This window comes from Salmo salar, chromosome 01 (assembly GCF_965601325.2).
Source record: "Salmo salar chromosome 01, fSalSal1, whole genome shotgun sequence".
In the NCBI taxonomy this organism is placed as follows: Eukaryota; Metazoa; Chordata; class Actinopteri; order Salmoniformes; family Salmonidae; genus Salmo; species Salmo salar.
The window spans coordinates 120,948,138-120,964,728 of NC_138291.1; the positions used below are offsets into that span (position 1 = coordinate 120,948,138).

General features: G+C 49.0%; 1 protein-coding gene across 1 annotated transcript in view; it reads left to right on the forward strand.

Annotated features, from left to right (window-relative positions):
- The window catches only part of LOC106613696 (ryanodine receptor 2), a 1,296,826-nt gene that overhangs the window by 74,530 nt on the left and 1,205,705 nt on the right, over positions 1 to 16,591 (forward strand). Inside the window, 2 exon segments of the mRNA XM_082973418.1 lie at positions 6,835 to 6,954; positions 7,415 to 7,519. Coding sequence (XP_082829544.1) covers positions 6,835 to 6,954; positions 7,415 to 7,519 — 225 coding nt within the window.

A 16,591-nucleotide genomic window follows, 5' to 3' on the forward strand; every position in this document is an offset into this window, starting at 1 on the left:
GATTAGATTAGAGTGGTATGTGAGTAGGGGTTAGATTAGAGTGGTATGTGGGTAGGGGTTAGATTAGACTGGTATGTGGGTAGGGATTAGATTAGACTGGTATGTGGGTAGGTTTTAGATTAGAGTGGTATGTGGGTAGGGATTAGATTAGACTGGTATGTGGGTAGGAATTAGATTAGACTGGTATGTGGGTAGGGTTTAGATTAGAGTGGTATGTGGGTAGGTATCAGATTAGATTGGTAGGTGGGTAGGGATTAGATTAGATTAGAGTGGTATGTGGGTAGGCATTAGATTAGAGTGGTATGTGGGTATGGATTAGATTAGATTGGTATGTGGATAGGTTTTTAGATTAGAGTGGTATGTGGGTAGGGATTAGATTAGACTGGTATGTGGGTAGGGATTAGATTAGAGTGGTATGTGGGTAGGTTTTTAGATTAGAGTGGTATGTGGGTAGGGATTAGATTAGACTGGTATGTGGGTAGGTATCAGATTAGATTGGTATGTGGGTAGGGGTTAGATTAGACTGGTATGTGGGTAGGGATAAGATTAGACTGGTATATGGGTAGGGATTAGATTAGACTGGTATGTGGGTAGGGGTTACATTAGACTGGTATGTGGGTAGGTTTTAGATCAGACTGGTATGTGGGTAGGCTTTAGATTAGAGTGGTATGTGGGTAGGGGTTAGGTTAGAGTGGTATGTGGGTAGGATTAAGATTAGACTGGTATGTGGGTAGGGATTAGATTAGAGTGGTATGTGGGTAGGGGTTAGATTAGAGTGGTATGTGGGTAGGGGTTAGATTAGACTGGTATGTGGGTAGGGGTTAGATTAGACTGGTATGTGGGTAGGGGTTAGATTAGACTGGTATGTGGGTAGGTTTTAGATTAGAGTGGTATGTGGGTAGGGATTAGATTAGACTGGTATGTGGGTAGGAATTAGATTAGACTGGTATGTGGGTAGGGTTTAGATTAGAGTGGTATGTGGGTAGGTATCAGATTAGATTGGTATGTGGGTAGGGATTAGATTAGATTAGAGTGGTATGTGGGTAGGCATTAGATTAGAGTGGTATGTGGGTATGGATTAGATTAGATTGGTATGTGGGTAGGTTTTTAGATTAGAGTGGTATGTGGGTAGGGATTAGATTAGACTGGTATGTGGGTAGGTATCAGATTAGATTGGTATGTGGGTAGGGAATAGATTAGATTAGAGTGGTATGTGGGTAGGCATTAGATTATAGTGGTATGTGGGTATGGATTAGATTAGAGTGGTATGTGGGTAGGGGTTAGATTAGACTGGTATGTGGGTAGGGATAAGATTAGACTGGTATGTGGGTAGGGATTAGATTAGACTGGTATGTGGGTAGGGTTACATTAGACTGGTATGTGGGTAGGTTTTAGATCAGACTGGTATGTGGGTAGGCTTTAGATTAGAGTGGTATGTGGGTAGGGATTAGGTTAGAGTGGTATGTGGGTAGGATTAAGATTAGACTGGTATGTGGGTAGGGATTAGATTAGACTGGTATGTTGGTAGGGATTAGATTAGACTGGTATGTGGGTAGGGATTAGATTAGACTGGTATGTGGGTAGGGATTAGATTAGACTGGTATGTGGGTAGGAATTAGATTAGACTGGTATGTGGGTAGGATTAGATTAGAGTGGTATGTGGGTAGGATTAGATTAGAGTGGTATGTGGGTAGGGATTAGGTTAGAGTGGTATGTGGGTAGGATTTAGATTAGAGTGGTATGTGGGTAGGGATTAGATTAGAGTGGTATGTGGGTAGGGATTAGATTAGATTAGAGTGGTATGTGGGTAGGGATTAGATTAGATTAGAGTGGTATGTGGGTAGGGATTAGATTAGATTAGAGTGGTATGTGGGTAGGGATTAGATTAGACTGGTTTGTGGGTAGGGATTAGATTAGACTGGTATGTGGGTAGGGATTAGATTAGAGTTGTATGTGGGTAGGGATTAGATTAGAGTGGTATGTGGGTAGGGATTAGATTAGAGTGGTATGTGGGTAGGGATTAGATTATAGTGGTATGTGGGTAGAGATTAGCCTGGTATGTGGGTAGGGATTAGATTAGAGTGGTATGTGGGTAGGGTTTAGATTAGAGTGGTATGTGGGTAGGGATTAGATTATAGTGGTATGTGGGTAGGTTTTAGATTAGAGTGGTATGTGGGTAGGATTTAGATAAGACTGGTATGTGGGTAGGGATAGATTAGAGTGGTATGTGGGTAGGGATTAGATTAGAGTTGTATGTGGGTAGGGATTAGATTAGATTAGAGTGGTATGTGGGTAGGGATTAGATTAAGGTGACATTTACTGTGCTTGGTTAAGAATGTTGTCTATTTTATCATCAAAATGTCACTTCTGCAATCTCTTTTTTCACCCCAATGAATATTGTCACACCCAATGTGAGTGCCTTTTGGTCCACAGTCTACGTCTGGTCTTGGATGACACATTAAGTATGCTGAAGAGGGTGGGGCTCAAACTGCATTAATCAGGTAACAGTTGTAACATAGTTAGTTGATTAAATACGTAACAGTCATCAGATTAATGAAAAGTTAAAGTCACGACACCGGTGATGCAGTCAGTCAAGATGCTCTCGATGGTGCAGCTGTAGAACTTTTAAAGGATCTGAGGGAACCTGCCTAAATCTTTTCAGTCTCCTGAGGGTGGAAGAGGTGTCGGTGCCCTCTTCACAAATGTGTTGGTGTGTGTGAACCATGATCATTTCTTTGTGGTGGACACCGAGGAACTCGAAGCTCTCGACCTGCTCCCCTACAGCCCTGTCGATGTGAATGGGTGCGTGCTCGGCCTTTCGTTCCCTGTAGTCCGTGAGACAGCACATTTATTTTGCTGACGTTGTGGAGAGAGGTTGTCCTGGCACCACACTGCCAGGTCTCTGACCATTTCCCTCTAAATCCAGTACTGTATTTGTCTATTTTTATCAGGTTGGGATCTTCTGAAGAGTCTAGAGATCTACAGGACTCAGCAGTAATACATGTCTGATGGTCCATGTATCACCCTAGTATCTATATACCCACTCAGCAGTAATATATCTCTGATGGTCCAGGGCTCACCCTGGGATCTATATACCCACTCAGCAGTAATATATCTCTGATGGTCCAGGGCTCACCCTGGTATCTATATACCCACTCAGCAGTAATATATCTATGATGGTCCAGGGCTCACCCTGGTATCTATATACCCACTCAGCAGTAATATATCTCTGATGGTCCAGGGCTCACCCTGTGATCTATATACCCACTCAGCAGTAATATATCTCTGATGGTCCATGTATCACCCTGGTATCTATATTCCCACTCAGAAGTAATACATCTCTGATGGTCCAGGGCTCACCCTGGTATCTATATACCCACTCTGCAGTAATACATCTCTGATGGTCCGTGTCTCTCCCTGGTATCTATATACCCACTCAGCAGTAATATATCTCTGATGGTCCAGGTCTCACCCTGGTATCTATATAACCCACTCAGGAGTAATATATCTCTGATGGTCCAGGGCTCACCCTGGTATCTATATACCCACTCAGCAGTAATATATCTCTGATGGTCCAGGGCTCACCCTGGTATGTATATACCCACTCAGCAGTAATATATCTCTGATGGTCCAGGGCTCACCCTGGTATCTATATACCCACTCAGCAGTAATATATCTCTGATGGTCCAGGGCTCATCATGCAGTCTGTATCACCCTGGTATCTACATTCCCACTCCGTTCTTCAGCCGTTCGCTATAATTTTCTCCCTAACAGAAACATAATCCATTCAGGGGAAGGAATGCTCTATAGTGCCGGGGGGGGGGGGGGGGGTACTGAGAGATGGCCTGTTATTGACGAGCAGCATTTAGCCTCATCCTCAGTTGGCAGAGCTCCATGTCCTATCAGTTTCCTGTCAGGGATCCCTGGTGTGTGTGTGTGTGTGTGTGTGTGTGTGTGTGTGTGTGTGTGTGTGTGTGTGTGTGTGTGTGTGTGTGTGTGTGCGTGTGCGTGCGTGTTAAGAAACACAGGGAAAGTTAGTCTCTGTGAACGATCCAGCCATTGTCATTCCTTCCTACAGTGTAATGGACCCTCTCATCTCCTTCTACAGTGTAATGGACCCTCTCATGTCCTTCTACAGTGTAATACACCCTCTCATCTCCTTCTACAGTGTAATGGACCCTCTCATCTCCTTCTACAGTGTAATGGACCCTCTCATCTCCTTCTACAGTGTAATGGACCCTCTCATCTCCTTCTATAGTGTAATGGACCCTCTCATCTCCTTCTACAGTGTAATGGACCCTCTCATCTCCTTCTACAGTGTAATGGACCCTCTCATCTCCTTCTACAGTGTAATGGACCCTCTCATCTCCTTCTACAGTGTAATGGACCCTCTCATCTCCTTCTACAGTGTAATGGACCCTCTCATCTCCTTCTACAGTGTAATGGACCCTCTCATCTCCTTCTATAGTGTAATACACCCTCTCATCTCCTTCTACAGTGTAATGGACCCTCTCATCTCCTTCTACAGTGTAATGGACCCTCTCATCTCCTTCTACAGTGTAATACACCCTCTCATCTCCTTCTACAGTGTAATGGACCCTCTCATCTCCTTCTACAGTGTAATGGACCCTCTCATCTCCTTCTATAGTGTAATGGACCCTCTCATCTCCTTCTACAGTGTAATGGACCCTCTCATCTCCTTCTACAGTGTAATGGACCCTCTCATCTCCTTCTACAGTGTAATGGACCCTCTCATCTCCTTCTACAGTGTAATGGACCCTCTCATCTCCTTCTACAGTGTAATGGACCCTCTCATCTCCTTCTACAGTGTAATGGACCCTCTCATCTCCTTCTATAGTGTAATACACCCTCTCATCTCCTTCTACAGTGTAATGGACCCTCTCATCTCCTTCTACAGTGTAATGGACCCTCTCATCTCCTTCTACAGTGTAATACACCCTCTCATCTCCTTCTACAGTGTAATGGACCCTCTCATCTCCTTCTACAGTGTAATGGACCCACTCAGTGTAATGGACCCACTGCGCCACTCAAGGAATAGTGCCGTAATGTCGGTTAGCCATGAAAACATTTGGGGAGCGTGCGACTTTCTTTCTAAATGGAAGCGTATGGTCACTATTTCAGCTGATCAGCGTCTGACTTACCTCAAAACCATCATGCGACGTCCCCTTGACCTTCATGCGACATCCCCTTGACCTTCATGCGACGTCCCCTTGACCTTCATGTGACGTCCCCTTGACCTTCATGCGACGTCCCCTTGACCTTCATGCGACGTCCCCTTGACCTTCATCCGACGTCCCCTTGACCTTCATGCGACGTCCCCTTGTTGTCGTTGAATGTCCCACTCATAACATCCTATCACAACCAAATAGGAACCTTTTTGTAACGTTCCCTAATAGACATCAAAACTACCTTATTGTAACGTTATACTGCGACCAAAACCCGGGGACCTGTACTGAACATCCTCTTGACGTTATGTTTTAACGTTCGTAGAATGTTCTCTGCACGTCAGTGGGATAACGTGTTATGTCCTTAGGACGACCCCCTTGTTTGCTGGGTTAAAGCCTGACCCCTCTAGGTGCTGCTGAGTGCAGCGTGTTGACTGAAAATGTTCCGTTGCCAGTTACAACGTTCAAAAGAGCCCCTTTGGCCCTCATTAGTCATTACAAACGGCTGCGCTGGCAGGCGCCCACCGTGGAGCAGACTTGACTCTGGAGGTCACACATTTTAGATTGTTGCCCAGGTTGTTGATTGTTGGCAATGACAAGGCTGTGTTGGTTCTTATCGATGTGTTCTCTGCTGTGTCTCTCTCTACCCCACAGTGACTAGGGTTTTCTGTGTTGTTTCTCTGCTGTGTCTCTCTCTCTACCCCACAGTGACCAGGGTTTTCTGTGTTGGTTCTCTGCTGTGTCTCTCTCTCTCTACCCCACAGTGACCAGGGTTTTCTGTGTTGGTTCTCTGCTGTGTCTCTCTCTCTCTCTACCCCACAGTGACCAGGGTTTTCTGTGTTAGTTCTCTGCTGTGTCTCTCTCTCTACCTCACAGTAACCAGGGTTTTCTGCGTTGGTTCTCTGCTGTGTCTCTCTCTACCCCACAGTGACCAGGGTTTTTCTGTGTTGGTTCTCTGCTGGGTCTCTCTCTCTCTACCCCACAGTGATCAGGGTTTTCTGTGTTAGTTGTCTGCTGTGTCTCTCTCTCTACCCCACAGTAACCAGGGTTTTCTGTGTTGGTTCTCTGCTGTGTCTCTCTCTCTACCCCACAGTGACCAGGGTTTTCTGTGTTGGTTCTCTGCTGTGTCTCTCTCTCTCTACCCCACAGTGACCAGGGTTTTCTGTGTTAGTTTTCTGCTGTGTCTCTCTCTCTACCCCACAGTGACCAGGGTTTTCTGTGTTGGTTCTCTGTTGTCTCTCTCTCTCTCTCTCTCTACCCCACAGTGACCAGGGTTTTCTGTGTTGGTTCTCTGCTGTGTCTCTCTCTCTCTCTACCCCACAGTGACCAGGGTTTTCTGTGTTAGTTCTCTGCTGTGTCTCTCTCTCTACCCCACAGTAACCAGGGTTTTCTGCGTTGGTTCTCTGCTGTGTCTCTCTCTACCCCACAGTGACCAGGGTTTTTCTGTGTTGGTTCTCTGCTGTGTCTCTCTCTCTCTACCCCACAGTGACCAGGGTTTTCTGTGTTAGTTGTCTGCTGTGTCTCTCTCTCTACCCCACAGTAACCAGGGTTTTCTGTGTTGGTTCTCTGCTGTGTCTCTCTCTACCCCAGAGTGACCAGGGTTTTCTGTGTTGGTTCTAACTGCTACTTCCTGTCTCTGTGTCCCCAGGATGACGAGGTTGTCCTGCAGTGTTCTGCCACAGTCCACAAGGAGCAACAGAAGCTGTGTCTGGCAGCCGAGGGCTTCGGAAACAGACTCTGCTTCCTCGAGTCAACATCCAACTCTAAGGTGAACACAGGAACTACATCTACCAGACTGCATTGCACCAGGAGTAGTAGTGTATGGGCTAATGGCTATGCAAGTCCTTGTCCTTGTCAGCCCAGCCTCAGGTCTTTCCCGAGCAAGATACGTAGTCTAAATGACTGTAGATTACTGCTGATGCTCATTTCCCTTCTAACCTGGCTGTTTATCCTTTGACTGGACTACATCTCCCAGACTGACCTGCTCTAGGACTACAGTTCCCTTCTAGCCTGGCTGTTTATACTTTGACTGGACTACATCTCCCAGACTGACCTGCTCCAGGACTACAGTTCCCTTCTAACCTAGCTGTCATCTCTTCCAGAATGTCCCTTCAGACCTGTCCATCTGTACGTTTGTCCTGGAGCAGTCCCTCTCAGGGACTACATCTCCCAGACTGACCTGCTCTAGGACTACAGTTCCCTTCTAACCTAGCTGTCGTCTCTTCCAGAATGTCCCTCCAGACCTGTCCATCTGTACGTTTGTCCTGGAACAGTCCCTCTCAGTACGGGCCCTGCAGGAGATGCTGGCCAACACAGAGGAGAAGGCAGAAGGGGTGAGTACACAGGGCACACTGTCTGTCTGTCTGTCTGTCTGTCTGTCTGTCTGTCTGTCTGTCTGTCTGTCTGTCTGTCTGTCTGTCTGTCTGTCTGTCTGTCTGTCTGTCTGTCTGTCTGTCTGTCTGTCTGTCTGTCTGTAACAGGCAGGGCTGAGTACACACAGATCTATCTATCTCAGACAGGGCCTGTAATGGTTCTGATGGATGGTCCAGTGACGGGACGAGATGTCTCTATGCTGGGGTCCACTTCCCTATAGTGACCTGGACAGATGGATTTACAGACCCAATCAGAGAGCAACGCTAAGCACAGACTGACTAGTTCCCTGTAGATAGCACAGCCACAAAGTCAAAATGGGCTGTAGAATGAGCTTTTAATATTCATTTAAGGTTATGGTCAGGAAAAAGGTTTGCAGTGTGGTTAGGTTTAAGGTTAGGGTTATGTAAGGTTAACTACTCCCCAGTCAGTCAGTGTGGTTAACTACTCCCCAGTCAGTGTGGTTAACTACTCCCCAGTCAGTCAGTGTGGTTAACTACTCCCCAGCCAGTCAGTGTGGTTAACTACTCCCCTGTCAGTGTGGTTAACTACTCCCCAGTCAGTGTGGTTAACTACTCCCCAGTCAGTGTGGTTAACTACTCCCCAGTCAGTGTGGTTAACTACTCCCCAGTCAGTCAGTGTGTGGTTAACTACTCCCCAGTCAGTCAGTGTGGTTAACTACTCCCCAGTCAGTGTGGTTAACTACTCCCCAGTCAGTGTGGTTAACTACTCCCCAGTCAGTCAGTGTGGTTAACTACTCCCCAGTCAGTCAGTGTGGTTAACTACTCCCCAGTCGGTGTGGTTAACTGCTCCCCAGTCAGTCAGTGTGGTTAACTACTCCCCAGTCGGTGTGGTTAACTGCTCCCCAGTCAGTCAGTGTGGTTAACTACTCTCCAGTCAGTCAGTGTGGTTAACTACTCCCCAGTCAGTGTGGTTAACTACTCCCCAGTCAGTCAGTGTGGTTAACTACTCCCCAGTCAGTGTGGTTAACTACTCCCCAGTCAGTCAGTGTGTGGTTAACTACTCCCCAGTCAGTGTGGTTAACTACTCCCCAGTCAGTGTGGTTAACTACTCCCCAGTCAGTCAGTGTGGTTAACTACTCCCCAGTCAGTGTGTGGTTAACTAGCCCTGTGGTCTACCCTGTTATAGTCCCAGTCCATAGCCCTGTTGTCTACCCTGTTATAGTCCCAGTCCACAGCCCTGTGGTCTACCCTGTTATAGTCCCAGTCCACAGCCCTGTGGTCTACCCTGTTATAGTCCCAGTCCACAGCCCTGTGGTCTACCCTGTTATAGTCCCAGTCCACAGCCCTGTGGTCTACCCTGTTATAGTCCCAGTCTACAGCCCTGTGGTCTACCCTGTTTTAGTCCCAGTCCACAGCCCTGTGGTCTACCCTGATATAGTCCCAGTCCATAGCCCTGTGGTCTATCCTGTTTTAGTCCCTGTCCCCTGCCCTGTGGTCTACCCTGTTATAGTCCCAGTCCACAGCCCTGTGGTCTACCCTGTTATAGTCCCAGTCCGCAGCCCTGTGGTCTACCCTGTTATAGTCCCAGTCCACAGCCCTGTGGTCTACCCTGTTATAGTCCCAGTCCATAGCCCTGTTGTCTACCCTGTTATAGTCCCAGTCCACAGCCCTGTGGTCTACCCTGTTATAGTCCCAGTCCACAGCCCTGTGGTCTACCCTGTTATAGTCCCAGTCCACAGCCCTGTGGTCTACCCTGTTATAGTCCCAGTCTACAGCCCTGTGGTCTACCCTGTTTTAGTCCCAGTCCACAGCCCTGTGGTCTACCCTGATATAGTCCCAGTCCATAGCCCTGTGGTCTATCCTGTTTTAGTCCCAGTCCCCTGCCCTGTGGTCTACCCTGTTATAGTCCCAGTCCATATCCCTTTGGTCTACCCTGTTATAGTCCCTGTCCACAGCCCTGTGGTCTACCCTGTTATAGTCCCAGTCCACAGCCCTCTGGTCTACCCTGTTATAGTCCCAGTCCACAGCCCTGTGGTCTACCCTGTTATAGTCCCAGTCCATAGCCCTGTGGTCTACCCTGTTATAGTCCCAGTCCACAGCCCTCTGGTCTACCCTGTTATAGTCCCAGTCCACAGCCCTGTGGTCTACCCCGTTATAGTCCCAGTCCATAGCCCTGTGGTCTACCCTGTTATAGTCCCAGTTCACAGCCCTGTGATCTACCCTGTTATAGTCCCAGTCCACAGCCCTGTTGTCTACCCTGTTATTGTCCCAGTCCATAGCCCTGTGGTCTACCCTGTTATAGTCCCAGTCCACAGCCCTGCGGTCTACCATGTTATAGTCCCAGTCCATAGCCCTGTGGTCTACCCTTTTATAGTCCCAGTCCACAGCCCTGTCGTCTACCCTGTTATAGTCCCAGTCCACAGCCCTGCGGTCTACCCTGTTATAGTCCCAGTCCACAGCCCTGTGGTCTACCCTGTTATAGTCCCAGTCCATAGCCCTGTGGGCTACCCTGTTATAGTCCCAGTCCACAGCCCTGCGGTCTACCCTGTTATAGTCCCAGTCCACAGCCCTGTGGTCTACCCTGTTATAGTCCCAGTCCATAGCCCTGTGGTCTACCCTGTTATAGTCCCAGTCCATAGCCCATGTAATACGGTATGTTGAAATGACATGAACTACAGTACTATGATGTGATGTTATTTTGTGCAGAACTGCGGTGCAGTTTTAAACCTTGTATATGATGTTGCAGAACGTATCAGAGACTGAGATGCTGTGTCGTATTCCATCATGACTTGCATTTCTGTAATTAACTTTTTATAATCACCTTTCTATCTATGAATAATTTGGCTAATTAAATTGTGCTCTCTCTGAGCCAGAAGAGTATTCAAGGGCAGTACTGGGTCTGCCAGGAGTCAGGGGCCCCAGAAACAATCAGTCGGTGGGTCGGTCTGCCAGTTAGTCAGTCAGCCAGTCAGTCAGCCAGTCAGTCAGCCAGTCAGTAAGCCAGCCAGAGAGATACAGGGAGGCAGGCTGAAGGAGAGGTGGGGGGTAGAGATACAGGGAGGCAGGCTGAAGGAGAGAGGTGGGGGTAGAGATACAGAGCGAGATACAGGGTGGTCAGTAGAAGGAGAGGTGGGGGGTAGAGATACAGAGAGAGATACAGAGAGGCAGGTAGATGGAGAGAGGGGGGTAGAGATACAGAGAGAGATACAGAGAGGCAGGTAGACGGAGAGGTGGGGGTTGAGATACAGGGAGACAGGTAGCAGGAGAGGTGGGGGGTAGAGATACAGAGAGTGATACAGGGAGACAGGTAGCAGGAGAGGTGGGGGGGTAGAGATACAGAGAGTGATACAGGGAGGCAGGTAGACGGAGAGGTGGGGGTTGAGATACAGAGAGAGATACAGAGAGGCAGGTAGACAGAGAGCTGGGGGTTGAGATACAGAGAGAGATACAGGGAGGCAGGTAGAAGGAGAGGTGGGGGGTAGAGATACAGAGAGAGATACAGAGAGGCAGGCTGAAGGACAGGTGGGGGGTAGAGATACAGAGAGAGATACAGGGAGACAGGCTGAAGGAGAGAAGGGGGGGTAGAGATACAGAGAGAGATACAGGGAGGCAGGTAGAAGGAGAGGTGGGGGGTAGAGATACAGAGAGGCAGGCTGAAGGAGAGGTGGGGGGTAGAGATACAGAGAGGCAGGTAGACGGAGAGAGGGGGGTAGAGATACAGAGAGATACAGAGAGGCAGGCTGAAGGAGAGGTGGGGGTAGAAATACAGAGAGAGGTACAGGGAGGCAGGCTGAAGGAGAGGTGGGGGGTAGAGATACAGAGAGAGATACAGGGAGGCAGGCTGAAGGAGAGGTGGGGGGTAGAGATACAGAGAGATACAGGGAGGCAGGCTGAAGGAGAGGTGGGGGTAGAGATACAGAGAGAGATACAGCGAGGCAGGTAGAAGGAGAGGTGGGGGGTAGAGATACAACGAGAGATACAGCGAGGCAGGTAGAAGGAGAGAGGGGGTAGAGATACAGAGAGAGATACAGAGAGGCAGGTAGAAGGAGAGGGGGGGTAGAGATACAGACAGAGATACAGGGAGGCAGGTAGAAGGAGAGGATGTGACTGTGTGTAGACGGAAAGTGCGTAAAGATAAAAGAGCGAGAGAGATTGGAAGAGGAGCAGCAAGTGTGAGAGCTCAACATTTAATTTGTAAACCATGCACACTCCCAGCATGCTGAGCAGCGAGCAGGGAAAGAAAAAAAGAGAACATGTTAATGAATAGCTTCAGTAGTTACAGTCTAACATAACTACAGCTATATTCTTTGTTGCTGCTGCAGGATGATGGAGGTACCAGGTTAGTAATGACTGATGGAGGGACCAGGTTAGTAATGACTGATGAAGAGACCAGGTTAGTAATGACTGATACAGGATGATGGAGGGACCAGGTTAGTAATGACTGATGGAGGGACCAGGTTAGTAATGACTGATACAGGATGATGGAGGGACCAGGTTAGTAATGACTGATGGAGGGACCAGGTTAGTAATGACTGATACAGGATGATGGAGGGACCAGGTTAGTAATGACTGATGGAGGGACCAGGTTAGTAATGACTGATGAAGAGACCAGGTTAGTAATGACTGATACAGGATGATGGAGGGACCAGGTTAGTAATGACTGATGGAGGGACCAGGTTAGTAATGACTGATGGAGGGACCAGGTTAGTAATGACTGATGGAGGGACCAGGTTAGTAATGACTGATGGAGGGACCAGGTTAGTAATGACTGATGGAGGGACCAGGTTAGTAATGACTGATGGAGGGACCAGGTTAGTAATGACTGACGGAGGGACCAGGTTAGTAATGACTGATGGAGGGACCAGGTTAGTAATGACTGACGGAGGGACCAGGTTAGAAATGACTGATGGAGGGACCAGGTTACCTCTACCTCTCCTCAGCCCCTCTCTACCTCTCCTCAGCCCCTCTCTACCTCTCCTCAGCCCCTCTCTACCACTCCTCAGCCCCTCTCTACCTCTTCTCAGCCTCTCTATACCCCTCCTCTCCTCAGCTCCTCTCTACCTCTCCTCAGCCCCTCTCTACCTCTCCTCAGCCTCTCCCTACCTCTCCTCAGCCCCTCTCTACCACTCCTCAGCCCCTCTCTACCTCTCCTTAGCCCCTCTCTACCTCTCCTCAGCCCCTCTCCACCTCTCCTCAGCCCCTCTCTACCTCTCCTCAGCCCCTCTCTACCTCTCCTCAGCCCCTCTCTACCTCTCCTCAGCCCTTCTCCACCTCTCATCAGCCCCTCTCTACCTCTCCTCAGCTCCTCTCCACCTCTCCTCTGCCCTTCTCTACCTCTCCGCAGCTCCTCTCCTCAGCCCCTCTACCTCTCCTCAGCCCCTCTCCACCTCTCCTCTGCCCTTCTCTACCTCTCCTCATCCCCTCTCTACCTCTCCTCATCCCCTCTCTACCTCTCCTTAGCCCCTCTCTACCTCTCCTTAGCCCCTCTCTACCTCTCCTTAGCCCTTCTCTACCTCTCCTCTCCTCAGCCCCTCTCCACCTCTCCTTAGCCCCTCTCTACCTCTCCTCAGCCCCTCTCTACCTCTCCTCAGCCCCTCTCTACCTCTCCTCAGCCCCTCTCTACCTCTCCTCAGCCCTTCTCCACCTCTCATCAGCCCCTCTCCTCAGCCCCTCTCCACCTATCCTCAGCCCCTCTCCACCTCTCCTCTGCCCTTCTCTACCTCTCCTCATCCCCTCTCCACCTCTCCTCAGCCCCTCTCTACCTCTCCTTAGCCCCTCTCTAACTCTCCTCTCCTCAGCTCCTCTCCACCTCTCCTCTGCCCTTCTCTACCTCTCCTCAGCCCCTCTCTACCTCTCCTCAGCCCCTCTCCACCTCTCATCAGCCCCTCTCCTCAGCCCCTCTCCACCTCTCCTCAGCCCCTCTCAGCCTCTCTTAACCGCTAGGCTACCTTACCTCATGTCTGTCATGTCTCCAGTTACGCAAGGAGATAAGCGCCCTACACATATTTAGTAATTTGTTGAAGTGTCATGTAGTTGTTGCTGCAGCACACCGGCGTGTCTGAGCTGGGGGATCCTGTCTGAGCTGGGAGATCATGTCTGAGCTGGGAGATCATGTCTGAGCTGGGAGATCCTGTCTGAGCTGGGGGATCCTGTCTGAGCTGGGGGATCCTGTCTGAGCTGGGAGATCCTGTCTGAGCTGGGAGATCCTGTCTGAGCTGGGGGATCATGTCTGAGCTGGGGGATCATGTCTGAGCTGGGGGATCCTGTCTGAGCTGGGGGATCCTGTCTGAGCTGGGGGATCATGTCTGAGCTGGGGGATCCTGTCTGAGCTGAGGGATCCTGTCTGAGATGGGGGATCCTGTCTGTGCTGGGAGATCATGTCTGAGCTGGGGGATCCTGTCTGAGCTGGGGGATCATGTCTGAGCTGGTGGGTCCTGTCTGAGCTGGGGGATCCTGTCTGAGCTGGGAGATCCTGTCTGAGCTGGGGGATCATGTTTGGCGATCCTGTCTGAGCTGGGAGATCTGTCTGAGCTGGGGGATCCTGTCTGAGCTGGGGGATCCTGTCTGAGCTGGGGGATCATGTCTGAGCTGGGAGATCCTGTCTGAGCTGGGGGATCCTGTCTGAGCTGGGAGACGCTGTGCAGTGAGATCGGGGATGACGAGCAGTGATCGGAATGACGTTGGACGATGCGGCTATTTCTGTCTCTCAGCTATTGTTTTCCTCCCATTTGAAAATTACTATCACAACCATTTAAATGAATAATATATGTTATTTTAGCTGGATGTCTTTTAAGAATCAATTTGATAATTGTGCTATTGGGTTGATGGATTCTATTGATTACCCTATAGGTTATGTGATTAATCAAATCAAATCAAAATGTATTTATAAAGCCCTTCTTCTTACATCAGCTGATATCTCAAAGTGCTGAAACAGAAACCCAGCCTAAAAACCCCCAAACAGCAAGCAATGCAGGTGTAGAAGCACCTGTGTAGCAATGCAGCAATGCAGGTGTAGAAGCATGTCATGGTATTTATATATAGGGTGACATTTGAGACACACACCAATTAAGTCCTGTAGCCACCCACAGCATGTGACAGGGAAACGATCGTTTTGAAAGATGGATAGTGTTGTTTATGAAACGCTAAGAGATTCATTACAGCCTTTATACTGCCAGTCGCACTGAGCAATTACTACAGGTCTGGAATCAGCTAACACTTTATACTGCCAGTCACACTGAGCAATTACTACAGGTCTGGAATCAGCTAACACTTTATTCATTAGGAATGACTGCTGGATACACACACACACATGGATGACTGTGCTATGGCACGGTGATGAAGGAGTTTATGTCCTACTGCTTTTTAGAGTAGAACAGAGCAGGCCACAGTCAGAAACAGTAGGCTCCTTTTAGAGTAGAACAGAGCAGGCCCCAGTCAGAAACAGTAGGCTCCTTTTAGAGCAGAACAGAGCAGGCCACAGTCAGAAACAGTAGGCTCCTTTTAGAGTAGAGCAGAGCAGGCCCCAGTCAGAATCAGTAGGTTCCTTTTAGAGGAGAACAGAGCAGGCCACGGTCAGAAACAGTAGGCTCCTTTTAGAGTAGAACAGAGCAGGCCCCAGTCAGAAACAGTAGGCTCCTTTTAGAGTAGAACAGAGCAGGCCACAGTCAGAAACAGTAGGCTCCTTTTAGAGTAGAACAGAGCAGGCCACAGTCAGAAACAGTAGGCTCCTTTTAGAGTAGAACAGAGCAGGCCACAATCAGAAACAGTAGGCTCCTTTTAGAGTAGAACAAAGCAGGCCACAGTCAGAAACAGTAGGCTCCTTTTAGAGTAGAACAGAGCAGGCCCCAGTCAGAAACAGTAGGCTCCTTTAAGAGTAGAACAGAGCAGGCCCCAGTCAGAAACAGTAGGCTCCTTTTAGAGGAGAACAGAGCAGGCCACAGTCAGAAACAGTAGGCTCCTTTTAGAGTAGAACAGAGCAGGCCCCAGTCAGAAACAGTAGGCTCATTTTAGAGCAGAACAGAGCAGGCCACAGTCAGAAACAGTAGGCTCCTTTTAGAGTAGAGCAGAGCAGGCCACAGTCAGAATCAGTAGGCTCCTTTTAGAGGAGAACAGAGCAGGCCACAGTCAGAAACAGTAGGCTCCTTTTAGAGTAGAACAGAGCAGGCCCCAGTCAGAAACAGTAGGCTCCTATTAGAGTAGAGTAGAACAGAGCAGGCCACAGTCAGAAACAGTAGGCTCCTTTTAGAGTAGAACAGAGCAGGCCACAGTCAGAAACAGTAGGCTCCTTTTAGAGTAGAACAGAGCAGGCCACAATCAGAAACAGTAGGCTCCTTTTAGAGTAGAACAGAGCAGGCCACAGTCAGAAACAGTAGGCTCCTTTTAGAGTAGAACAGAGCAGAGCAGGCCACAGTCAGAAACAGTAGGCTCCTTTTAGAGTAGAACAGAGCAGGCCACAGTCAGAAACAGTAGGCTCCTGTTAGAGTAGAACAGAGCAGGCCACAGTCAGAAACAGTAGGCTCCTTTTAGAGTAAAACAGAGCAGGCCCCAGTCAGAAACAGTAGGCTCATTTTAGAGTAGAACAGAGCAGGCCACAATCAGAAACAGTAGGCTCCTGTTAGAGTAGAACAGAGCAGGCCACAGTCAGAAACAGTAGCCCTGAATGAGAAATTATGACTTTTCTAGATCATTTCCAAAACATAGAATCAAACAAATACTCACCTACTGTTGTCAGGGTGTGCTCAACCCCACCTACCGACAGGAAAGACCAGGCCCGGCCAGACGCCCGGGAGGGCATGGAACCAATCACACCTATGAACTCCAGGGTCAGTAGACCTACAGTCTATGCTGTTCTACTGAGGACATGGGAGGAGCATTTAGACCCTCCACCAGGATCAGTAGACCTACAGTCTATGCTGTTCTACTGAGGACATGGGAGGAGCATTTAGACCCTCCACCAGGATCAGTAGACCTACAGTCTATGCTGTTCTACTGAGGACATGGGAGGAGCATTTAGACCCTCCACCAGGATCAGTAGACCTACAGTCTATGCTGAGGACATGGGAGGAGCATTTA